General features: G+C 45.7%; 1 protein-coding gene across 1 annotated transcript in view; it reads left to right on the top strand.

Annotated features, from left to right (window-relative positions):
• Window positions 1-26,091, top strand: part of LOC144694248 (nucleotidyltransferase MB21D2) — an 83,512-nt gene that overhangs the window by 41,944 nt on the left and 15,477 nt on the right. Inside the window, exon 2 of the mRNA XM_078564592.1 lies at window positions 22,408-23,685. Within this exon, the coding sequence (XP_078420718.1) occupies window positions 22,408-23,678 (1,271 nt within the window). The 3' untranslated portion in view covers window positions 23,679-23,685. The remainder of the gene's footprint in view (window positions 1-22,407; window positions 23,686-26,091) is intronic.

The following is a 26,091-nucleotide window of genomic DNA, read 5'->3' as shown; positions in this document are numbered from 1 at the left end:
CTTCTTGAGTTTTGTTGGAGCTGCACTCATCCAGGCAAGCAGGGAGTATTCCATTATACGCTTGACTTGTGCCTTGTGGATGGTGGACAGGCTTTGGGGAGTCAGGAGGTGAGTTACACGTCACACGATTCCCAGCTTCTGACCTGCTCTTGTAGCCACAGTATTTATATGGCTAGTCCAGTTCAGATTCTGGTCAATGGATGTTGATGCTGAATGCTGAATGGGATGCTGGGATGCTGAATCCCCCAGGATGTTGATAGTGGGGGATTCAGTTAATGGTAATGCCATTGAACATCAAGGGGCAATAGTTGGATTCTCTCTTGTTGGAGATGTTCATTGCCTGGCACTTGTGTGGCATGAATGTTACCTGTCACTTGCCAGCCCAAATCTGGATATTGTCCAGGTCTTGCTGCATTTGGACATGGGCTGCTTCAATATCTGAGGAGTGGCGAATGGTGCTGAACATTGTGCAATCATCAGCGAATATCCCCACTTCTGATCTGATGTCCTTTCAGGGCATTTCAAAATGCTCAGAATAGAAAATGCTGCAACCAATCTGTGCCCAGCAAGCTCCCACATACAACAATGACCTGATAATCTGCTTTAGTGATGTTGGTTGAGGATGATTGTCCAGGAGACTGGGGAGAATTACCCTGCTCTTCTCCAAAATAGTGATGTGAAACCTTTGATATCCACCTGAGAGGGCAGAAAGGCAGCACCTCCAGCAGTGTTACCCCCTCCCTCAATTTGGTGCTGGGAATGTCAGCCTAGATTTTGGATTGGGACGTGAACTCATGGCCTCATGGCTCTGAGGCAAGATTGTGCTACCCACTGAGCCATGGCTGGCGTGCAAGAGTCTGTTCTCTCTCCAACAAGAGCGGGAAGGTGGATGCTGTGAAATTGTTTTTTTTTGGTGACAAGTAAATTGGGGAGTTCTGAGGCTGAAGGTCATGTGATGCAACTGGACCTCGTGGGGAGATCTAGAACTAGGGGGCACAATTTCTAAATAAGGCGTCTCCAGTTTAAGATGGAGATGAAGAGCAATTTCTTCTCTCAGATGGCCGTTAGTCTTTGGAATCCTCTACCCCAGCGAGCAGTGGAGGCCGGGTTATTGAGTATATTCAAGGCTGAGTTAGACAGATTTTCACTCGACAAGGGAGCCGTGGGTTTCAGGAGGTGGGGGCAGTTGTGGGGGGTTTGTGGCAGGCAGGAAAGTGAAGTTAAGGCCACAAATCAGATCAGCCATGATCTTATTGAATGGCAGGGTGGGCTCGATGGGCCTAATGTCCTACTCCTCTTCCCTCAACACTGTGCATAAGAATATAGGAAAGTTGAAAACACTCCCAAGCTTTATCTGAATACAGACTCTAGGTCTAAGGAGACTGAAGACATCTGTTACATTCAGGAGCGAATACGAACTTCCGATAAATCTCAAATGAAAGACCTCTTAGTGATGGGGCAGGCTTTGTGATGTTTGAAGAGGTGGATGATGCTTTATTTCAAATGTCAGTGATGTATTGATCTCTTGCTGCCCTCTTGAGGATAATGGATATTGAATGAGAAGGAGCTTTTCACTGATAATGTTTCACACAATCCATTAACTCCCATTCGTGAAATCTGAAGCTCTTTTCTATTTCAGTCCAGTTGTGTGAAACAGGTCTGTAAGGTGGCGGCATGAATTTCAGAACCAGAGAGAGTGAGAGACAATGAGAGAGATACAGACACAAGAGGAGACCCTTAACCGCCAAAGGCTCACTCACTGCGTCATGCAGTCACTCATTCGTTCACTCTTCGTATTTAACTGATGCTGTGCACTCCACCTAAAGCTTGGGAAGACTGAAACCATCAGGCTATTCTCCTGATTCTATCCCCCTCCCAGCTACAATTTCGAGCTGAAAACGTGAAACCCTGGCTTTTTATTTGATCCCAAGCGCCCAACCCCATATCCTCTCCATCACGGAGAATACCTGCTTTCACAGACCTCTCTCTGCTTGAAATACGTTTTACTTCTGAGAGATGCAATCAATGGTGTCTGGTTGGTTTATATGTATTTTGGGGGGCGGTGGGGGGCTGTTAGGTGAGGGAGGAATGTTGGCCCAGAAAATGGTGGTGATAAATGAATGGAGCCAAGGAATGTTGCAAGGTGCTTCACAGAGGCAAAGAAGATGTAGGCTGGGCACTAGAAAAGACTTTAGCAGAGATGACCACAGGAGCAGGAGGAGGCCCTCGAGCCTGTTCCTAGCATCATAGAATAGTACAGCATAGAAGAAGGCCATTCGATCCATCACATCTCTGCCAACTCTTTCTAAGAACAATCCAGCTACCCCTTCTCTTTTGGCCTATCTTTGCAGTTTTTTTTTTGCCCTTTTAAGTATTTACCCAATTCCCTTTTGAAAGCTGATTGTTCACCATTCCACTAGATCATACCTGGTCTGTACCTCAATTCCATTTACCCAACTTTGCTCCATGTCCCTTGATAACATTGCCCAACAAAAATCTATCAACCTCCAACTTGAGAATTTCAATTGCCCCCCCAAACAGTATCCACAGCTTTTCAGGAAGGGAGTTCCAGATTTCCACTACCCTTTGGGTGTTGTGTTTCCTAATTTCACCCCTGGTCTCCCAGCCACTTGCCGGGAAGGTCACATGCTCCTCTTCCGATAATGTTTTGGGATCTTTAACACCCAACTCAACTTTAATGTTCAACAGGAACATTAAAAATAGGTGCTGGATTAGGCCGTTTGGCCCTTTGAGCCTCTTCCACCAATCAACAAAGATCAGGGCTGATCTTCAACTTCAACTCCACCTTCCTGCACTATCCCCGTATCCCTGAATTCCCTTAATGCCCAGAAGTCTATTGACCTCAGTCTTGAATATAATCAACAATGAGCATCTAGCTTGGGGTAGAGAATTCCAAAGATTCGTGATCCTTTGAGTGAAGAAATTTCTCCTTATCCCAGCCCTAAATGGCTGACCCCTTATTCCGAGACTCTGAAACCAGGGAGTAGGTTAGCAGCAAGGACAAAGGGTGTGGCTCTCAGCTGGTCGCAGTCTTCCCAGTGCTGGGTCCCTCGATCAGGCACTGAGTGCCTTTGAATGAGGGACCCTCCCCAGAAGCCCACAATGAACACCAACAGGGGGTGCTTTTTGGGCTTCCAGCATGGCTAGACCCCCCTTCTCACAGCTGGATGGATACCAGTGGCGGTGGGATGAGGCCCTTAAGTGGGCATTAATTGCCCATGAGAGCCTCGATAGGCAGCAGGGTGGGAAGGCAGTCTTAACTGAGGCAGAGGTGGGAAGGCCGTGGGTCCCCATCGCCACCTCTCTCGCCGATTTAAATGCCCTTCTCACCACCAAACACACAACCGGGGAGGGCATTAAATTCCATCCAAGGGGTAAAAGTACTTTCTACTGAAAAGAAGATTTTGAATTAAACATTTTTGAGGGATAACCTGATTCTATTTTTTTTTCTAAAAAGCTCTAATATCTCCGGTATTTTGAGACGAGTTTCTTTTGGTATATGCACAGTATTTGTATGAAATATTTTTGCTGAATTCGGTAAAAGGAGCTGAGTCCATTGATGAATAAGTGCCTCAGCTCTGCTTTGCTACTATAAATGGACCTGAAACTTTTTTTTTCCTAAATTCGCACCTCCTGCTTTTTTATATCAAACCCCCAGCTGGCGGCCTGCTGCTAGGCTGGTGATCAAATCCCGAGTTCTGGGTCTCTTTTAGTTTTTCTTTAGCTCCAGCTGACCCTTTTCATCTCCAGACCATTTCACCCACACCCACACCCACACCTCCAACCCACACCCACACCTCCAACCCACACCTCCAACCCACCACCCCATCCTCTCTATCTCTCTCTTTTGAAACAAATCCAAGTCATTAATAAAATAAATTCACACCCAATTCAACAGGTCCTCCCGTGAGTATTTTCCATTTCCTCAGATATCGTTTTGACCTCCTCCAAGTCTTGCCAACAACGGAAGGCTGCCATTCCTCCCCTGGGTTACTGATCCTGGGATGTTGGCGGTTTTTTGACTTCAGTTTTTTTGGGATGTGGGCTTCGCTGGCTGGGCCAGCATTTATTGCCCATCCCTAATTGCCCTTGAGAAGGTGGTGGTGAGCCGCCTTCTTGAACCGCTGCAGTCCATGTGGTGTAGGTACACCCACAGTGCTGTTAGGGAGGGAGTTCCAGGATTTTGGCCCAGCAACTGTGAATTTCATGGTCACCGTTAGACTTTTAATCTCAGATTTTTATTGAATTCAAATTTCACCATCTGCTGTGGTGGGATTTGAACCCTGGTCTCAGAGCATCACCCAGGGATTCTGGAATACTAGTGCAGTGACAATACCACTACACCACTTTGTTCCCTCATTGTTTCTGGTTTGCCTTTTATTCCCCTTTCATTATAGAGTGCATCCTGTATCCCCATTGATTTTGTGACCATTTCACAAACTAAATGTGAGGATAGAATCCCTTCTACATCCATAAATGAGCACATCAAATCAGATGATGCAACGTAGGAATTGCTCGACTATAGATAGATCAAGATCCATCTAGTTCACCTTCTACCATCCTGCTCATCTTAAGATCCAGTGATAATGGAGTTATTGACGAATGACAGCAATGAATCTCTATCAACTTATCGTAACAGACTAAGGCAGGAGACGTGGAAACACCCAGTGGGGGAGAGCTTTGTGAATCAGAGGTCAAAGCCATCCTTGTGAATTTTCCACAGAATAGCTGGTGAGAAGAATATGTTCCTCTATTGCCCATATAATTCCTGGAATGAGGCTGACACCTCTCTCTGTAACACTGCCCGTTGTGTCCTTGACTCAGCTCGTCTGCCGCTGAAGTCTTAAGACTCAACAAGCCCGATGCTCTTCCGTCTGGCCTTCCATTAGGCTTGCCAACTGCGATTAAATGTATTCCTGGAGGTTTCATCACATGACTTGTCCCCGCACTCCAGCCATTAGTCGGCCAACGCGTCCATCCTTGTGAAGTTCTGCCTTCCTACGCCAGCTGGAAAGCAAAAAGACTCATTACCCAATTGGATGATGCTTGATTGTCAACTAAACAGCCTTTTTTTCCTCTATTTTAAATGCTTTTATATCTGGTAAACAGAAATATTCAAAGAAAATGACCAAAAAGCCCAATCTTTTAAAGTCCCGATGATTTTTCCCTGCTGTGTGCTATGTCCTGGAGATTGATCTTCAATCCCCGGAGACTTCAGGCCAATTCGGGCGGGTTGGCAACCCTACCTTCCATGTTCTATCCTCTGTAAATTTGCCGTCTATAACTCTGCTGCCCAAATCCTAATTCGCACCAAATCCCGTTCACCCATCACCCTGTGCTCACTGAACTACATTGACTCCCAGTCTGCCAATACATCAATTTTTTTATATATATATCCTTATTCCTATTTTCTGATCCCTCCAAGTCCTCACCCCTCCCTGTCTCTGTAATCTCCTCCAGCCTCACAATCCTCTGAGATCTCTGTCGTCTTCCAATTCTCGCCCCTTCACACCCCTGATTTTTAACCATCTCAACTGTCTGGCTCCCAGGCTCTGGAATTCCCCATTTAAACCTCTGAATCTCCCTCTGCTTCTTAAAACCTGCCTCTTTTGAGTGAGCTTTTGTTCACCTGTCCTAATATCTCCTCCTGCCCCAGTGTCAAAATGAATTTGAAGACGCTCGTGGGAAGTGTCTTATGATTGTTTGTTTTTTTTTTTGGCTAGTCTAAAGGAGCTGTAAAAATGCAAGAAGTTGTTGTTAACTGATTAAAAACTGGGATTTCTGAGCCAGGAGATAGCTCACCTCAGGGTAATCCCTTAGAATCTGAGAGTTCAGGGCAATCCCCTTTGGGAGCAAAGTGCCGATTGGAGATGTTTGCTTCGCACAGTTGAACAGCTGTAGTATGTACCCTCTGGACTCCCCGGCCAGTGTGTATTGGTACTTCAATGGCAGTCGCCCTGAGAGAGAGGAGAAGAAAGATGTCGCTGAACCACTGCCCTCTGCACATAATGACTCCCAGCTCTGCCATTCACTCCCTAAATCTCTCTGCCTTTCTACCCCTCTCCCTTCCTTTTACTAAGTTCCTTTAAAACCCATTTCCTTAGCCAAGCTTTTGGTAGTCGTTTGGTAGAACAGAACTTGCGTACTGCTGAAAAAAAAAGAGACATGTTGAAGCTTTTCGTCTTGTACTCATCAGGACACTTGGCAAGAATATCAATGTAAGGGGAGAACAACAAGTTATACCGTACACAGCACTCTCTTTACATACAGTATAAATTGTTGTTTTCCCCTTATATTGGTATTCTTGCAAAGTGCCCTGATGCGTGCCAGGTGAAAAGCTTCGACATGTCTCCTTATTTCAGCAATACTCAAGCTTTTGGTCACCATTCTTAACATCTCCTTATATGGCTCTGTGTCACATTTAGGCTGATTACCCATGCGGTGGGACGTTTTACTTTGTCAAAAGGTGCTACATAAATGCAAATGTTGTTTGGCCAGCCTTGGTTCCCCGTGATTGGTGGGAGTTTTCAGTTCAGTTGCTGACCATGTCTGCGTGTTGCTTCAATGTGCCTGCAATGCTGAAGAGATTGTCCGCTCTCCGTGGGATCCTTCTCTGCTTGTAGATGATTGGTCCCTCAAACTCAGGAGCACGTACCTTTTGGTATCAAAGGCTTTATTCCCTTTCAGATCATCAAAATGCTTTATTTAGCTTATTTATCTTGTATTTTGGTGGGTTCAGTTTACGACGCAGTTTTTTTTGTGTTCAGAAGGTGCTGCCTCATGTGCGAGGTGTTGTTCCTAGGCTACCCTCTAGTGTGGCATCCAAGTGTTATTCCACCTGAGGTACCAGCCGGGGGCTCAGGGTCGCCATCTCGCCTCTGAATCAGAAGACAGTGGGTTTGAGTCACACTTCAGGGGCTTGAGCACTTAATCCAGCTGACCCTCCCAGTGTGACCGTCAAGGGAGTGCTGCACTTTCAAAAGTACTGACTTTTGGAGGAGAGGTCATGCTGTCTTCCCTCTCGGGTAACTGTAAAGATCCCATGGCCATTATTTCAAATAAGTTCAAGAGACGTCTTGGCCAACATTTATCCCGTAACCAACATCAATTTTAAAAAAGGTTCTGCCCTGATCACTTGATTGCTTGTGGGATCTTGCTGTGTGCAATATGGCTGCAGAGTTTCCTGCAGTTCAGGAGTATTTCATTGGCTGTAAAGCACTTTGGCAGCACTTTTTAACGACCCAATGAAAATAGTTTCTCCTTATTTACCTTCTCTGTTGTGTGGAGAATGATCTGTTCCTTTAGTCACCATCCCTCTGTGTGGTGCAGACAGATGGGGGACACTTACCCAAAGAACTTTGTAAAATGCTAAACGCTCACAGCTAAATACAGGGGAGTTGCCAGATTCCACTGCACAGAAGGTAATGAGGAATGATACAAATATTGGTGAAGGTTCTTCAGGCCAGTTTAGCACAAACGTCTCGCTGGGTGGACCTTCAACACATGTCTTGGCTAAATCCTTAAACAATGTCTCCGGAGCTTTTTCACAGAACAAATTCACTTGGCTTTCACCCAAGTTGTTTTCTTTATCTCTGTTTCCTGCGTCACCCAGTAGCTGCCAAGTAACTCTGCCCTCTGGAGTGATGCCCATGCCTTGATGAATTGGGTATAGAATGTATAATTAGGGGACTGCTATTCTGTCATTATTCTTACCCCAGTGTTTGTTCTTTCCCTCACTTTTCTTCTGAAGACGTAGGTCTGGATTTTCTGATTAGCATCATTTTAATGATTTCTGAAAACCATTTACATCGAATTGCACAAAACTCTCAGCACAGAAACAGACCAGTCGGCCAACCGTTCATGTTCCACACGAGTCTCCTCCCACCCTGCTTCATCTCACCCTATCGGCACATCCATCAATTCCTTTCTCCCTCATGTGATTATCTAGCTTCCCCTTAAATGCATCTGTATTATTCGTCTCACAGTCCGTATGGTAGTGAGTTCAAGTTTTCTCCTGAACTGTGGGTTTATTAGGGATCATCTTGTGTTTATGGCCCAAGTTTGGGACTCCACCAGAAGTGGAAATATTTAAAATTAGTATAAATGGTGTGCTGTTATCACCTAAAATATAGAATTCAGCACATCCAAATACAAGTGCCTTGCTGGAATATCTGACCACGAGTCCACACCAGACATCCAAAATCTTTCAGAGGAGCTTTTATTCATGTTTCAGTTCAAATGCAATGCTGCATTGAGTTAGGATTGCATTTGGGGACGTACAATCGTTTCACTGGTTAGTAAGGAGGAAAAATTCTGATAGCAATCAGATGACCCTGTCCCAATCTCTGCGGAAACCAATAATGTGAAAGAATTGAGCTTCCCAAATGACCCCAATGGAAAAAGTCAATGGATAAGATTTCACTTTTTAAAATATTTACTGTAACAGTCAAACTAAAATCAACATAGGTTCAACATGAACTAACAGGAAAATAGTATTCAACTATTAATTACCCTTTAAGTAGCTGATACAACAAGTAAAACTCAGATTTCTCAGGCAGTCCTCTTAGCACATATGAGGCACCTTGTGTTGTCCCAAAGTCCTTTCCAGTAGACATCAACTACTCTTCATCATGCTGGATCTAATACTCAAGTAGCCTCCAACAACCACTTTACTCCATCTAAGATCCATGGCTCGTTATCACTAACGAGCCACACTTCTGTGGAACTTCTTACTCGAGTCACGATAGTCTTGATGGCAGAGCTTTGCAAACTCCTCTTCATCCAACTTATTCAGTAATGCCCCACATGGTATGGTCGGCTCTGGTAATAAATCACCCAGCCCTTCAGCATCTCTGGAAGGTACACAAAGTCTTTTATGTTTCTGACCTTTCAGCTTCACCAAAAGCTGCTGTGTCTGTTTTCTTTCTGCTTTGGGCCCTGCTTGTTTTGACCACCAGGGGGTGAAATCTGATCTTCCAATTAGCTTCCGTTTCCTTAGCAACCAAAGTCACAGGTCCATTTCTTGGAAGTCTTATATCACCGTAAGGAAAACCAAATAAGAAACCCCTGCCATAAACCTAGACTTGAGCCCTCTGTTTCAGTCAGGGACAGTCCTAAAAATTAAAAATGAACAGGCTTTGAAACCATTTCATCAGTGAGCCTCCTTAACAGAAAGTTCATATATATCCTTGTGTCACTCATAGCTTGGTGGGTACACACCTGCTTTTGCGTCAGTGTTGTGGGTGCAAGTCCCACACCAGAGACTTGAACAAAGATTCTAAGCTGATACTCTAGTGCAGTACTGAAGGAGTGCTGCATGGTCAATGACGTTGTTTCTTCTGGATGAGCCATTAAGTCTGTCCTCTCAGGTGGATGTCAAAGATTCCATGGTCACTAATTCAGAGACGAGCAGGGGAGTTATATTGGAGTCTTGGTCAATATTTATCTCTCAAACAACATCAAAAAAAACCCCAGAAGATCAAACTCTGAATTATCCTTTACTCTTTTTCATGGGATGCATGCGTTCCTGGCAAGACCAGCATTTTTTTGCCCACTGAGTGGTTTGCTTGGCCATTTCAGAGGGCAGTTAGGAGTCAACCACCTTGCTGTGAATCTGGAGTCACATGGAGGCCAGACTGCATAAGGATGGCAGATTTCTTTCCCTAAAGGACACTAGTGAACCTGATGGATTTTTATGACAATCGATGATATGGTCACCATTGGTCATGGTCACCATTACTGAGACTAGCTTTATATTCAAAATGTATTAATTGAATGAAGCACCAGCTGCCATGGTGGGATTTGAACCCATGTCCCCCGGGCATTAGCCTTGACCTTTGGTTTACTGGTCCAGTGACATTAGCACCATACCACCATCTCCCTCTGCAATGCGGACTGAGTGATGTTTGGCTATATCAGTTGGGAACAGGAATGAGATGTTGAACCTTGCTAATCTTCATTTACAGTGCATTAACCCAACAAAACCTGAGCTTTCACCAGACCTGGTCAAATAGTTGTGTCATTTAATTAGAATCATGCAGCACAGATGGAGGCTATTTGTCCTTTGCAGCCCTGTGATTCTTCTTAAATGTTATAGACCGGAGGGGGATTAATTTAAACAGCCCTGATTTCTCCTCTCACCACCCACCCATAAACAGAAAGTTGTTTTTGATTTCCAATTTCCCCCTTTATAATTGGTGGAGTGTTTTCCCCAACCCTTCAGTTTGGAGTCATTCAGTCCCCTATTAATAACTCCACAGCAAACTTGAGATAAGGTAAAATAAGAGTGTTGGTTTATTTACACACACACACACACACACACACACACGTGCACACGCCCACACAAAAGGGGTATCGCAACATCCACCTCTTTTTTTGCAATCATACAATAAAAAGGGATAAGAGAAAGAAAGGGGCCCAGGGCAGGAGCATGATAAAAATAAGAGCACTGGTTTCACGTGAGTCCAGAATCAAAAGTCCAATGGCATATCCCTTCAGAGATTAGTAGGCTGGAACTGTTGCAGGATGATCTGACTTTCCAGATGCAAGAACTTCCACGATGGGCGAAGGCGCTTAGAGATGACTTAGTCTTGAAGGCGCAGATACAGAAGTTCCAATGTTCCAATAGTTCACAGTGTAGATGAGGGCCAGGCACTTCACCCGGACAGAGCTCTTTCTGCTGCTACCTGTTGGATGATAAAATCGTAGACTGCCTGGGCTCAGTTCCACACGGCAATATTACAAGTTCTAGCAGCTTGGGGGTTGGGGGGGGGGGGGGGTCATGTGACATACCTCCCACCTCTTCTCCTGGGTGTTGGACAAAAGATATATTTTCCCAGGCCTGGAATGTTGAGGTGTTTAATAGAGGAGTCAGGGTCCCTTTTGCCCTTTGCAGATACACTGTCTCCATTGGCCGAAGGAAATGCAAAGGGAGTTAAGTGCATTTCTTTGGAATTTGATTGTCGGCAGTCACAGAGGGCATTAGCACCTCTTTAAAGATAATGAGGTCCCTGCTTGTTTCTGAAGGTTAGAAGTTCCTCTGGTATGAGTCATGGCTAGTCAGGATAAAACCTTGCCTATTTTTAAAATTAATAATTTTATAAAGTAGCCAGCTGAGGTAGAGATATATAATATATATATTTTCCTTCCTGTCTACTGGCCAGGATAAACCTGAGTCCTCCGGTTACTGACCCTCCGGCCACTGGAACCAGTTTCTTCTCCTTATTTTACTCTATCAAAGTCCTTCAAGATTTTGAGCGCCTTTGTTAAATCCCCCCTTAGCCTTCTCTGCTCCAAGGTGAACAATCCCAGCTTCTCTAGTCTCTCCACATGAAATGAAACCCCTCATCCACTGGAGAAAAACATCTCCTGAAGGCGATATGAACGCTGTTTCTCTCTCCACAGATGCTGCCAGACCTGCTGAGTGTTTCCCAGCATTTTCTGTTTTGATTTCAGCTTCCCAGCATCCGCAGTATTTCGCCCTTATCTTTTATTTAGTGTTAGTGAATAGCGATAGGAGAAACGCAATTCAGGTGCAAGGATTTTCCTTCCATGCTGTGTCAGGTCCTGGGGATGCAGCGCACCTACCGTTACAGAACAGTCCTTCAGTGACATACGGAATAATGCAATCCGAATCGGGGCGGTCGGGGGGGGAGGTGAAATATACACTGACGTCACAGTGACATGTTGTGTAGGACGGAGTAACCTAGTTTACTATTGGGTGATTTATTTCCTTGTAATGTTAGAGATGCTGACTTCAGGGAATTGCTTGTATCAGTAGAAGGACAAAAGAACATTAACCTTATCTTTCTTGTGCTGGCGGGAACAGAGAGTTGCGCATCAAGTCTGGAGGTGGAATTTCTGCTGAGCGGAGCACGAAAGGGCCAAGCTTGGTGTTTAGGACAGCAGTCTATACTCTTCAAATTCTACAACTCTGATGCTTTAAACATTGCGGGTTCAAGTCCCACTCCAGAGACTTGAGCACAAAATTTGAGCTCCTGGTGCAGGACGGTGGGAGTGTTGCACTGCTGGAGGTGCCATCTTTCAGAGAAGGTATTAAACCGAGGCTCCTTCTGCCCCCTCAGATGGAGGTAACAGATCCCAAGGCCACTATTTCAAAGTAGAACGGGGGAGTTCTTCCTGGATTCCCAGTCAAGAGTTAACCTGGAACTAGGCATCATGACAACAGGGTGTTTTAGCCCATTCTCACATTGTTTGTGGGATCTTGCTGTGTGTAAATTGGCCGCTGCGTTTCCTACGTTAAAAACAGTGACTACAATGCGAAAGCACTTCATTGGCTGTGAAGCATTTTGGGATGTCCTAAGCTTGTGAAAGCCATTATTATTTAAGTGCAAGCTTTTCTTTCTTTTTAATTTGTGAATAGCCAGTTTTTTTTTATCAAGATAGGGGAACTCCTTGCCTCTCCACATCTGCCCTTCCTAACATCTGTAGAGAGCTGGATCACAACTTACAACCTTTGGCCTCACCTACTGTTCTATCCCACCTTCTGGGTGTCCAGTCCCATGGAACCTGGCAACTTGACAAAGATTTCCCAATTCTCTTGAAAAGCTCATGGAAAGCCACTGAATTTATTTTGCATGAAAGTCGATGTTGTTTTTACCAAGGCAAAAAACGGAAAATTCTGGAAAAAAGCAGCATCTGTCAGGGCCGAAACAGAGTTAACATTACTCATCTGTGAGTATTCTGATGATAGGTCATTGACTTGAAATGTTAATTCCATTCCTCTCCCCTCAGATGCTGCCTGACCTGCTGAGTATTTCCAGCAATTTCTGTTTTTGTTTCAGGTTTCCAGTATCTGCAGGATTTCCCCTTTGGAACACTGGAGAATTGGCTCGGTGGGTGAAGGACATTCATGCACTTGTAGAGCTGAAAGTTCCATGTTATCGGGCTCCCAGGATTGGTGGGGGGGTTGGGGGGGTGGGAGGGGGTAGGGGTGGATGGGTTAGTCCCCGCCCATGCGGCGGAACCTGGCCTCCAGTGGTCTTGGCTATCCCTGCCACTGGACAAAAGACCTTGCTCCATCAGGACCATGCGGTAGCTGGTGTGCGATGGCCACCCCGCGTTAAAGGAATCCGCACACAGGCATCTTCCACCCCCTCAAAATGAATTTCAGGACATCAGGGCTGTCGTGGACCTCATCAGCAACAGGCCAGAATGTCGCAACGCTAAGGACCGTACCAAAATCCAAACATCCTACCCACCCGCCTCATCAAACACTACCTGTCCCACCCTGTGGCAGAGTGTGTGGATCCATCGTTGGACTTTTTAGTCACCTCAGGACCCACAACTCAGCGGTGGAATAAAGTTACAAGGACAGCCTAAGAAAGGAGAAAAAGATAGGTGGGGTAGATGGACAATATTTTTTTCCCTGTCCAAGGAATAAGCTCTCTCTGTAGCAGTTTATGAGCTCCCTGGCATCTGCAGAGACTTCTGTCCCTGGGGAAAGGAGCTCTGAAGGTGAAGATTGAGGAGCTGGGTCATTTGCAGAAGAGATAGGAAAAGATGGAAAGGAGGAGGGGTGGCGGTATTGGTTAAGGAGAGCATTGCAGTGCTGGAGAAAGAGGGTGTCCCGGAGAGTTCAAGGACAGGGTCAATTTGACTAGAGCTAAGGAACAAAAAGGGTGCAATTACGTTGCTTGGTGTAGTCTATAGACGGCTAGCTATTGAGAAGGACGTAAAAGAGCAAACCTGCAGGGAAATTAGAGAGATGCAAGCATTATAGAGTAATTAAAATGGGGCACTTTAATTACCCGAATGTAGATGGGATAGTGATAGTGTAAAGGGTGGAGACGGGCAAAAGTTCCTAGATTGTGTTCAGGAAAATTTTCTACAGCAGTGTGTGTCCAACCCAACAAGAAACAATGCACTGTTGCACCTGATTCCTGGAAATGAGGTGGGCCAAGTAGATCAAGTGTGAGTGGGGGAACATTTAGGAGACAGTGATCATTGTATTGTATGTTTTAGGATGACAATAGAAAAGGACAATAGGCAATCCAGAGTAAGAATAAATAACTGGATGAGAGCTGACTTCGATGGGGCAAGAACAGAGCTGGGCCAGATAGACTGGAACGAAAGATTGGCGGGAAAAACTGTAGCTGAGCAATGGGCTACCTTCAAAAAAGAATTGGTTCAGACACAGTCGAGGTATATTCCATCGAAAGGGAAAGGTAGGGCAAACAAATCTCGAACTCCCTGGATGAAAAAGGAGATTGCAATTAAGATAAAGAAGGAAAAGTGTGCTTTTGACAGGTGTAAGGTAGAAAATACAATTGAGAACCAAGAAGAATACAGAAGGTTCAGAGGGGAGGTGAAAAAGCATATTAGAGAAGCGAAGAGGGATTATGTGAAAAGACTTGCAGCCAACATAAAGGGTCAACAGGCTTGAGAAAAGCTATTGCACATGGAATAAAATGGACAGTTGCAACGTGGATACAAAATTAGCTGAAAAGATAGGAAGCAGAGAGTAATAGTCAATGGATACTTTTCGGACTGGAGGAAGGTTTGAAGTGGAGTTCCCCAGGGGTCGGTATTGGGACCCTTGGTTTTCCTGATGTATATTAATGATCTAGATCTTGGTGTGCAGAGGACAATTTCAAAATTTGCGGATGATATGAAGCTTTGAGAGTGTTGTGGATTGTGAGAAGGACGGTGTGGAACTTCAAAAGGACATAGACTAGTTGGTGGAGTGGGCAGATAGGTGGCAGATGAAGTTCAATGCAGAGAAGTGTCAGGTGATGCATTTTGGTAGGAGGAACATGGACAGACAATATAAAATAAGAGATTAAATTTTGGAGAGACTGCAGGAGCAGACACTTATTAGACCTCAGCTGGAGTATTGTGTACAGTTCTGGGCACCACATTATAGGAAGGATGTGAACACATTGGAAGTGCAGAAGAGATTACAAGAATGGCTCCAGGGATGAGAAACTTCAGCTACAAAGATAGATTAGAGAGGCTGGGACTGTTCTCCTTGGAGAGAAGAAGGCTAAGAGGAGATTTGATTGAGATGTTCAAAATCATGAGGGGGCTGGACAAAGTAGACAGGGAGAAGTTGTTCCTGCTCGTAAAAGGATCAAGAACAAGAGGGAACAGATTTAAAGTGATTTGCAAAAGAAGCACATGAGAAAAAACTTTTTCATACACATGAGTGGTTCAGGCCTGGAATGCACTGCCCGGAAGTGTGGTGGAGGCAGGTTCAATCAAGGCATTCAAGAGTGCATTATGTGCAGGGTTACAGGGAAAAGGCAGGGCAATAGTATTAGGTCACAATGCTCATTTGGAGAGCCTGTGTAGATACGATGGGCCAAACGGCCTCCTTCTGTGCTGTTAAAATTCTGTAATTCTGTAACTGCTCAGTCTCTTGAGTTAGTCAGGTAGGCAAGAGGCAGTGTAGCCTGCTCGATAATCCCTAGTGATCCTTATCATTGTTCACACTCGCTGAGACATTGAGTTGCATCTACCAGACTGAATAAGAGACAGTGGATCTGATCTGATTTCTGCAACAACCCACAATTGCACTCTTATGCTTTCTGTCGCTTATTCTCTTTGTCTGTCCTGTTTGCTCTGTCTGTCTATTGCTCTGCCTCTATTCTGCCTCTCTCACAGACTCTCACCTATTTGTCTCTCTTGCGCACTCTCTCTCAAGCTCTGTTTCTCCCTTGTGCTTTTGCTTGTTCACCCCCTGCCTCATGCTCATTATCACACTGGTTTGTGGAAAGAATTCTGTGCTCACTCTTGCTTCACCGCTCTCTCTCGCTTCGTTCTCTCATCTCATCTGTCTCACTCCCTCACACTGATTTATGTAATCTCTCGCCTCCTATCACTCTCTTGCTCTCTCATTAATTTCCAAGTTTAATGTATCTTTCTCCCCAAATCAGCAATCTCTTTTTATTTTCCCAGCAGAAGTAGATAAAAAGGAGGGATTGTACAACTCCAAATACAGTGAATGAACCTCTTGAGAAATGAAGTTGTACTTAATTAAATCACTCTTTACATTCAATAATTATCCATTTCAGAAATTAGACTCAGTTACAATTATTTAAATGCAGTAAAGAATATATAAATTTATTTAATCCATTTAATGTATTAATCCAACTCTTAATATCAGTTTAGTCTCTTTTTATTAATTTATAATTAGGAACGGGAGGGGACCTTTCAGCCCTTGGAGCTTGCTCCACCATTCAATTAGATCATGGTTGATCTGTATCTTAATCCCGTCAAACTGCCTTGGTTCTGTAACCCTTCATGTTCTTACCTAACAAAAGTCCCCCCCACCCCCTCCCAACCCACAAAGCCCTGTCCACCACCCACAGCCTCAATAGCCTTTTTGGGGTTAGAGTTCCGGATTTCCACTCCCCTCTGTGTAAAGAAATGCTTCCTGACATCAGCCCTGAATCACCTAGCTCTAATTTTAAGGTTCTGAACCCTTCTGTTAGACTCCCACCCCCCCCCACCCCCCACCACCATTAAGAAATAGCTTCTCTCCATCTACCCCATCAAATCTTTTAATCATTTTAAAGACCTCGATTAGATCCCTCCTTAATCCTCTGTACTTGAGGGAATACGAGCCTAGTCTGTACAACCTTACCCCATAAGATAACCTTTTTAGACCCAGTGTTATTCTGGTGAATCTGTGCTGCGTCCTTTCCAAGGTCCTTCCTGAGGTGCACTGCCCCGAACTGAATGCAGCTACCCCAGATTGGGTCTAATCGGACCTTGACATAACTGTTACGTAACTTCCAACTCTTTGCATTCCAAGGTCCTTTGGGATGAAACTAAAATTCCACTAGCTTTTTAAATAATTTTTTGTACTTATCCAGCAGTTCTTTTCGTGATTTCCGTACATTTTATGTTCCTTCACGGTTCCTAATCTCATCATTTAAAAATATACACTCACCTGTCTTTCTTCGACCCAAAGTGAATGACCTCCTGCTTCCCCACATTGAACTCTACCTGTCACAGTTTTTCCCACTCACTCATCTGTCTATATATTTGCAACTTTCTGCTTCAACTTTCAACTCCTATCTCCATGGCTTATTGTACCATCTAGCTTAGTGTCATCAGCAAACTTGGATGTTCATTCATTTGTGTCATCTACTTGCTGGAAGGTTGACTGCCCTGGATCTCCATCTCTGTGTGTTCTGTGCTGCCCTTACACATTCCACATAGAGTCAACTGCATTCAGTCCATTATGTCCATCATCCATTTTCTCCACCGCTTCCCTCTCCCATATTACAAGCTGTTAAATGTGATTTCCGTGATTGGACAGCACCTGTTGAACAATCCTGAATACGCTTTTGGCTACACTAACAACCAAGGTAATCAGTTGAGCTCATAATGTGGCTCATTTACGCTTGCTAGAAGCACCATACATTCACAGGCACGGACTCATTTTCTGGAAACTAAGGAATATGTTCAAGCCTTGCGCCTTTTCAAATTACCCAGGAGTCTGGGGAGCTGATAGTTCCCCTTGCTTTTTCCATCGCAACGCCTCAACCAAGTTGACTTGCCAACCAATCAGCACCCCTTTCTCCTGAAGTGTAAGTTGATCTGATCATTCTTGTGTTTGACCTAATGAGTACAAGATGAAAAGCTTTGGCATATGTCTCTCTTTTCAGCAATATTAAAGTTCTGTACTACCAAGTATTATACATTATATCTTTCTCTCCTTGATGTTATGTACTAATTCCCTCTTCAGCCATTTCCAGCACTTCCTCATTAGTCTTTGTCTGTGTAGGATATGTGGAACATCCTCCCATATAAATTAATTGGTACAATTCTAAGTGGAGTGCAGGAGCAGAGGGACCTGGGTGTATATGTGCATAAATTATTGAAGATGGCAGGATAGGTTGAAAGAGCAGTTAATAAAGCCAACAGTATTCTAGGCTTTATTAATAGGGATGTAGAGTACAAGGGCAAGGAGGTTAGAACTAAAACAAAAATACCTGGAAAAACTCAGCAGGTCTGCGGAGAGGGATACAGTTGACGTTTCTAGTCCGTATGACCCTTCATCAGAACTAAGACATATAGAAATGAGATGAAATGTAAGCTGGTAGAAGGGGGTGGGACAGGAGAGCTCGATAGGGGGCCAGTGATAGGTGGAGGCCAAGAAGAGACTGTCAAAGATGTCGTAGACAAAAGGACAAAGGGGTGTTGACGGTGGTGATATCTAAAGGATGTGCTAATGGGGACATTAAGGGAAGGAAGCAGGACAAGCCAGTGACTGATGGCACTAGTGTGGGTGGGGTGGGGGGAAGGGATCGAAATGGGCTAAAAGGTGGAGATGAAACAATAGACTGAAATAAATTTAAAAATAGGAGGGAAGAGAAAAAAATAGTTGTAGAAAAAATTATAAATTATTGGGAAAAGGGGGATCGGAAAGGAGGTGGGGATGGAGGAGAGAGTTCATGATCTGAAATTGTTGAACTCAATATTCAGTCTGGAAGGCTGTAAAGTGCCTAGTCGAAAGATGATGTGCTGTTCCTCCAGTTTGCGTTGAGCTTCACTGGAACAATGCATCAGGCCAAGGACGGACATGTAGGCATGAGAGCAGGATGGAGTGTTGAAATGGCAAGCGACAGGGAGGTCTGGGTAATGCTTGCGGACAGACCGAAGGTGTTCCACAAAGTGGTCACCTAGTCTGTGTTTGGTCTCTCCAATGTAGAGGAAACCGCATTGGGAGCAACGAATGCAGTAGACTAAATTGAGGGAAGTGCAAGTGAAATGCTGCTTCACTTGAAAGGAGTGTTCGGGCCCTTGGACGGTGAGGAGGGGGGAAGTAAAGGGGCAGGTGTTGCACCTTCTGCGGTTGCATGGGAAGGTGCCGTGGGAGGGGGTTGAGGTGTAGGGGGTGATGGAGGAGTGGACCAGGGTGTCCCAGAGGGAACATTGAAGTTGTGTAAAACACTAGTTTGGCCTCAGCTAAAGTATGGTATCCAGTTCTGGGCGCTGCAGGATGTGAAGGCATTAAAGAGGGTGCAGAAAGGATTCATGACAGTGGTTCCAGGGATGAAGAGCTTCAGGTATGAAGATGGACTGGAGAAGTTAGGACTGTTTTCCTAAGAGAAGCGAAGACTGAGAAGAGATTTGATAGAGGTATTCAAAATCATGAGGGGTCTGGACAAAGCAGATCGGGAGAAACTGTCCCCATTCATGAAAGGATCGAGAACAAGAGGGCACAGATTTAAAGTAATTAGTAAAAGAAGCAAAAGTGATATGAAAAAAAAACATTTTCATGCAGCAAGTGGTTAAGATCTGGAATGTTCTGCCTGAGAATGTGGTGGAGGCAGGTTCAATCGAGGTATTCAAAAGGGAATGAGACTGTTATCTGAGAAGGAAGAATGTGCAGGGTTACGGGGGAGAAGGCAGGAGAATGGCACTAGGTGAATTGCTCATTTGGAGAGCCGGTACAGACACGATGGGCCGAATGGCCTCCTCCTGTGCTGTAACAATTCTGTGAAACTGTGAGATGCCCCACATCTCGATGCATGGTTCTCTATTCCTTTATCCAAGTCAGTGAAAATCCCACCTCTTGTTATTTTCAAGCCTCTATATGTGTGGGGAATGTGGGAATTTTAACCAAAAATTCACAAACCTGGTCCCAGACTTTACCGGTGGGGCCTGGGAACTGGTGGCCATCTTAGACTGATTATGTTCCTGTGAAGTAAGGTATGACATTCATCTCCATCAAAAGCGTGACATGAGGAGAAATCAATGTTTACTAGAGAACGATTAGAATCTGGGACTTGCTACCACTGAAGTGCTTGAGGCAAATAGTTTAGACCCTTTCAAAAGGAAACTGGATGGGTATGAGAGAGAAAAGGAAATAGAAAAATATCCTGAAAGGCTGAGATGGGACAGATGGAATGGGAAGAGAGAAAAAACAACAGCACCAGCTGGTTGGGCCCAATGGCCTGTTTCCGGGCTAGGTAATTCCTTGTCATATAAAATATAAACTGATGTTGATGAAGATTTTCATCTTCTGGTTAGGGAATGAGGGAGAGGATGGGATCTCTTATGTATATGCAACGGTTCCCTGGTTTCCCCCCTGGTTACTGTGCTGAACTTTGATAGGAGGAAAATCTGCCCAAATTTACAGTTAAGGAGTAAGTTTAATTGAGGCATTCAAGATGATAATGGGTTTTGAGAGCGTAAATAAGGAGAAATTGTCTCCAGCGCTAAAAGCTTTAGTAACCTGCCAAGACAGATTGAAGGCATTTGGCAAAGGAACCGAGGGGGAGATGAGAAGAATTTTCTTTTTACACAGTGAGTTACGATCTGGAACGTGCTGCCTGAAAGGGCGGTTTGAGCATCTTCAATAACTTTTTCAAAAGGGAATTGGATAATACTTAAAAAAAAAGGGAGCAATTTACAGGACAATGGGGAAAGAGGAGGGGAGTGAATATAATTGGATAGTTCTTTCAAAGAGCGAGCACAGGCACAATGGGCTGAATGGCCTCCTTCTGAGCTGTTTGATTTTATATTCTCCAGCGACCGGTGAATGACACAGAAAGAAAGCTTTGCAGCCATGGAGGACCCTGGTGCCTGTACCCGGGGTTACGGTAAAATGCTTGCTATAAAATATCAGCACAACATCTGCGGGCACCAGTCATGCTCACAGTTGCCTAGAGCAAGTCGATAATGCCACCTGGGCACCTTGAACATGTGTGCACTCATCTGGTGCATTGTCATCCAGGGAGGGGGAAATGGAAGAGCTTCCATTTATGCAGCATTTTTTTCTGACCTCAGGATGCCCTACAAGTGCTTTACATCCAATCAAATACTTTACAAGTGTAGTCACTGTTGTAATGTAAGACATGGGGCAGCCAATTTGTGCACAGCAAGATCCCGCAAACAACACTGATATCATGAGCAGACGATCTGTTTTGCTGATTTTTTGATTGAGGGATTGAGTCTGATGCCAGCTCCCGTGCTCTTCTTCAAATTAGTAGCAGTGGGGATCCTTTACATCCGCCCAGAAAGGCAGAGAGGGGCCTCGGTTTGACGTCTCTTCCATAAGTTAATATCTCTGACGGTCCAGCACTAGGTGTCATCCTGGATTTTATACTCGAGTCTGTGGAGTGGGGACTTGAACCCACAATCTTCAGACTCAGAGGCTGCAAGCAAACACCATGAACTAGCTAGGTGCTTGTAAGCTATGTGGGTATTAATGGGGGGGGGACAAGAAGGAGTCACTGGGTTAGTCACACGGACCAGAGGACTGAGGCTGAGAGAATACTGCAAATGCTCGGAAGCGATGAGGGAACTCCATAAAGATATATAATGGTATCGACAGATTGAAGTTATTTCAAGGACTGATCAATGCAAGTGGACTTCAGCTCCAAATAGTCATTAATCCAACTCCTCTACACTGTCTCTTAGTGACACCTTCCCCATCTCTGTGTATCGCTGCCACATTCCTACTTATGTTCCATGTTAAGCAGCACCTCAATTTTAAAATTGTCATTCCTTGTTTTCAACTCCTCCCTCCATGGTCTCGCCCCTTCCTACCTCTCCAAATTGCCCCAGCCCAACAGCACTACGCTCCTTTAATTCTGGCCTCTTGGGCCTCCCCAGTTGGTCATGCCTTCAGCTCCCTGAGTCCCCAGCTCTCGAATTCCCTCCTTAAACCTTGCCCTCCTCTCTCCCTCGCTTTCCTCCTTTAAGCCACTCCTTAAAACATGCATCTTTGACCTAGCTTTTGGTCATCTGTCCTAATATCTCCTTTTGTCATTTGTTGTCAAATTTTGATTTATAATTACCCTCTGAAGCACCTTGGGATGTTTTACTAAGTTAAAGGCATTGTACAAATGCAAATTGCTGTTGTAGGACCTTCACTGAGAATCCAGCTCTCCCTCACCTGTTACTCGATAACCCTGCCTCATCCTAGCCTGTGTCACTGATTAATTGTATCTTTATTGATAATCTAATGTGCATCTTTAACATAGTAAATCCAAAGCTTTGCACAGGAGTTTTATTGAACAGAGTTTGCCACCGAGCCACAGAACGAGATATTAGACCAGGTAAGAGGGAGCAGTTTTAAGGGGTGTCTTAAAGGGGTGATGACGTTTAGGGAGGGAAGTCCAGAGCCTAGGGCCGAGGCAGCTGAAGGCAAAGCCGCCAATGGCGAAACGATAAAAATCGGGTATGTCCAAGATGCCAGAATTGGAGGAGTGCAGAGATCTCTGAGGGCTCTAGGTACCAAAGGACGATGAGAAACTGGGAGATCAACATCACCTAGAATTTCATCTTTGACAAACTCAGAAGGATAGAGGGGTCTCTGTTTCAAAAGGAGCAATTTATTTGGTTTATACTTCCAAGCTTATATTGTCTCTTTTGTGTATATTTATTTTGTTTTGTTTTGACCAGGCATGGTGCAGAAGTTGGACCAGAAGCTTCCAGTGGCCAACGAGTATCTCCTGCTGTCCGGAGGTGTCCGGGAAGGCGTGGTGGATATGGACCTCGAGGAGCTTAGCATCTATGTCCGGGGGACGGATTACGACATGGACTTCACTCTTCTGGTCCCGGCCCTCAAACTCCACGACCGCAACCAGCCGGTCACTCTGGACATGCGCCACTCCGCGCTCTGTCACTCTTGGCTGAGTCTCCGGCTGTTTGACGAAGGAACCATCAACAAGTGGAAAGACTGCTGCACCATTGTGGACCACATCAACGGAGGCACCAACTACTTTTTCTCCCCCACCCGGGTGGCCGACTGGTTTTACGATGCCATCACTGTGGTGCTGGCCGAGATCCAGAAGAAGCCCCAGCGCGGGATGCCCAAGGTGGAGAAGGTGGAGAGGAATGGCACGGTGATCTCGGTCATCCTGGCCGTGGGCTCCAGCCGCATGCTGTACGACATCATCCCCGTGGTCTCCTTCAAGGGCTGGCCTGCTGTGGCACAGAGCTGGCTGATGGAGAACCACTTCTGGGATGGCAAGATCACAGAGGAGGAGGTCATCAGCGGCTTCTACCTGGTGCCGGCCGCCTCTCTTCATGGGAAGAGGGAAAACGAATGGCGCCTGTCCTTTGCGCGAAGTGAGGTCCAGCTGAAGAAATGCATCTCCAGCAGCCTCATGCAAGCCTACCAAGCCTGCAAGGCCATTATTATGAAACTCCTGTCCAGACCCAAAGCCATCAGCCCCTACCACTTGAGGAGCATGATGCTCTGGGCTTGTGACAGACTCCCCGCCACGTTTTTGGCCCAGGAGGAATACGCTGCGGACTTCCTGCTCGGTTTGATCGACGACCTCCAACACTGCCTGGTCAACCGGTCCTGCCCCAACTACTTCATCCCGCAGTGCAACATGTTCGAGCACCTGTCCGACCAGGCGGCCGTGCTCCACGCCCGCCAGCTCTCATCGGTGCGCTCTGACCCCGCCGAGCACCTGCGGACCGCCACCGAGCACGCCAAGGCGGCCAACCGGCTGACCCAGGACGTCCACCGGAGGGGCAGCGGCTCCGGCACCCCTTCCCCGTCCTCGGACCACGGCTCCGGGGACAGCCGGCAGCCGGACGACCGGCTGGCCAAGAAGCTGCAGCAGCTGGTGACCGAGAACCCGGGGAAATCCATCTCCGTCTTCATCAACCCCGACGACGTCACCCGGCCCCACTTTAGAATAGATGACAAATTCTTTTGAGGCCAGAGTTTTGTGGTGGTGGGGTCCCGGGTCCCAACACCCCTCAGGCCCTCTGGAAGGACCAAAATCACTTAAATAGCGCCATTCGAACTGAGCGTCTAATACATGCAAATCAAACCTGGTATCACGAACACGTTGGAAGACTAAGTTGAAGAAGATTCGATGGGTTTCGAACAAAACTTTCCAAACAATAATTGCTTTCAATTTCCTCGGACTGAGCTCTTCAGGGGAGGTGGAGAGGAGGCGTCGAAAGTTCTTTGTCAAAAATTGTCTTTTTTTTCTTTAAAAAAAAGAGAAACGGATATGATATTACCCGGCTGAGCATTTCCAAAGCAAATGGGCAGAAGCCTCCGGAAAGGACAAGCGAGTGCAGTTCCTCCCCACTCTTGGGGTGAAGGTCGAACGGTGTGGCACTTTTTAGAGGTTGTGGAAAGTCTGGGGCACACTGAGGAGCTGGGGATGTGGCAAGGCTCCGGGGTGGGGTGAAACCCAGCCACTGTTTCAGTCAGAATGTCACGGACAGAGTGTCTTGAGGTTTTGTTTTCTGTTGAAGTTCCGTGGGTTTTCCAAAAAAGTGGCAGCTGTCTTCAAAAATACTTGGAAGGAGCGAATTAGGATGACATTATTATTTCACTGGGGGGGGGGGGGGGGGGGCGGGGGCAGGGGGGGGCGGGCGGGGGCAGGGTGGGGGGGGGGGAGGTCTCCACAGATCTCGGTTTTTGGACGCCATCTCACACTCGTTTATCATTAGTAGCATCTTTCTACCAAAGCAAGTGGACTTTGGGGTGGGAATTGGTCCCATGCTGCTCCAAGTCTCAGGTCTTGTAGCCATTTGTTAACCTGGACGAGCAGGAGACTCGCCCAGAAAGCTCCTCGTGTTCAATCAAAAGTCAGGTACTGAGCGAGCTGAACTTGACTAGAGTGGCTAAAGTTGACCTCAGTGCCGACGAGGAGGAGAAGGAGGGTGGTGGGGGGAGAGGGGGAATCCAAAAGGATGCTGCTCCTGATCACTGTCCAGTGACCTGATGTCTGCTGGAGTGTATATGTAGGTGTGCAGTGGTTGGATAGAAACAGAACTGGATTCAGCTGTGATGCTATTCGAGGTTGAACAGCCTGTATTTACTGTCTAGATTCAGGGTCAAAATGAAGCATTCTGCAGAAAAGAGTCAGTGAAATTGGGGAGAGGGTGAGGGGTGCAGAAAAAGAATTGAGGTGGGGGGGGAAGTGAGGCTCCTGTAAACTCCCACACTCGAGCCCCCCCTGGCTGATCAGAGCCTTGTGCTGCTCTAGGGATCTGTCTGCTTGCTGCCTTTACTACTCCTATTGCAATCCACAATTTATCTTTTACTGTTGAAGCTTCTCCATTGTTGGTGTTAGACCCAGAGATTCAGCAGGTGGGTCTTGTCAAACTATACAACTGTATCATGAGCCTGTGGGGCTTTGAAAGAGAGGAGATGTTGTTGTGCGCAGTTAAATTGTACCCAGATAAAAAGGCGACTGTGTCTTTACCCGCAGCGATGGATCAACCGGTAACGGGGATTAATGCCCAACCGACACCTTCTCACTCTCGGCTCCTTCCACTTTTAAACTGCCTTTTATCCATTACAGGCTGAGAAAAATTCCTAACTCAAGGCAACTAGGATTCCTTAAAGCGATGTCGCCTTGCCTTGGTAATCCTGGAATTTTATATAACTTCATATCCATATCACATATACAGAGCTCCAAAAGGCTTATGGTTCATGCATCATCCCTGTTCCTGTATATGTGGGAGGGGTGTGTGCACGTGTATATGTATGTATGTGCCTGTTTGACCGTCTGAATAACCCGCTCCATCAATCTATAACTTTGGTTAAATCTATGAGGAGGGTCTGTGGCCTGACCCATTCCATATCGGAGAGTACCTGTATTTTCTGCTAATTGAAAACTCCTAAATTAATCTATTACTCTTCCTTTTGCCAAACTGATCAGCCTCACGATGTGTCTGTGTGTTCGTTCCTTCTGCTTCAGATGTCGGGCCCTGAGGTGGAGTCAAATCTGTGTGTATTTGTGGAGAGAGAGAGGTCTCCTGTAGGTCTATTGTTCATGTACGTATTGTCTCTCTCTCTCTCTGTTATGTAGCGCCTGTGCCTGCAAAGAGAGCTAGGGACTTGTGCAGCTCCTGTTGCAAGGTATTAATTGGGTGGAGGGTCATCACGTTCCTGCTCAACAGTAAAGGTGTGTGGTTAGAGGAACATAAACCAACAAATTACCCATGAATTCCTTTCCTTATTCATCCACTTCCACTTAAGTTGGCAGGGGGAGTGGGGGTTGGGGTAGGGCCTTGGTGGCCAAAGGTTCTCTCTGATAAAACATATTTTATGGACTCCGCCACCCATTTGATCACTAAATGCTCCTTCTCGACTCTAACATAGTT

The sequence above is a fragment of the Cetorhinus maximus genome, chromosome 19 (assembly GCF_964194155.1).
Source record: "Cetorhinus maximus chromosome 19, sCetMax3.hap1.1, whole genome shotgun sequence".
NCBI classification, from domain to species: domain Eukaryota; kingdom Metazoa; phylum Chordata; class Chondrichthyes; order Lamniformes; family Cetorhinidae; genus Cetorhinus; species Cetorhinus maximus.
Note: the sequence above shows the minus strand (reverse complement) of the source record. Positions and strands in the feature narration are given on the sequence as shown.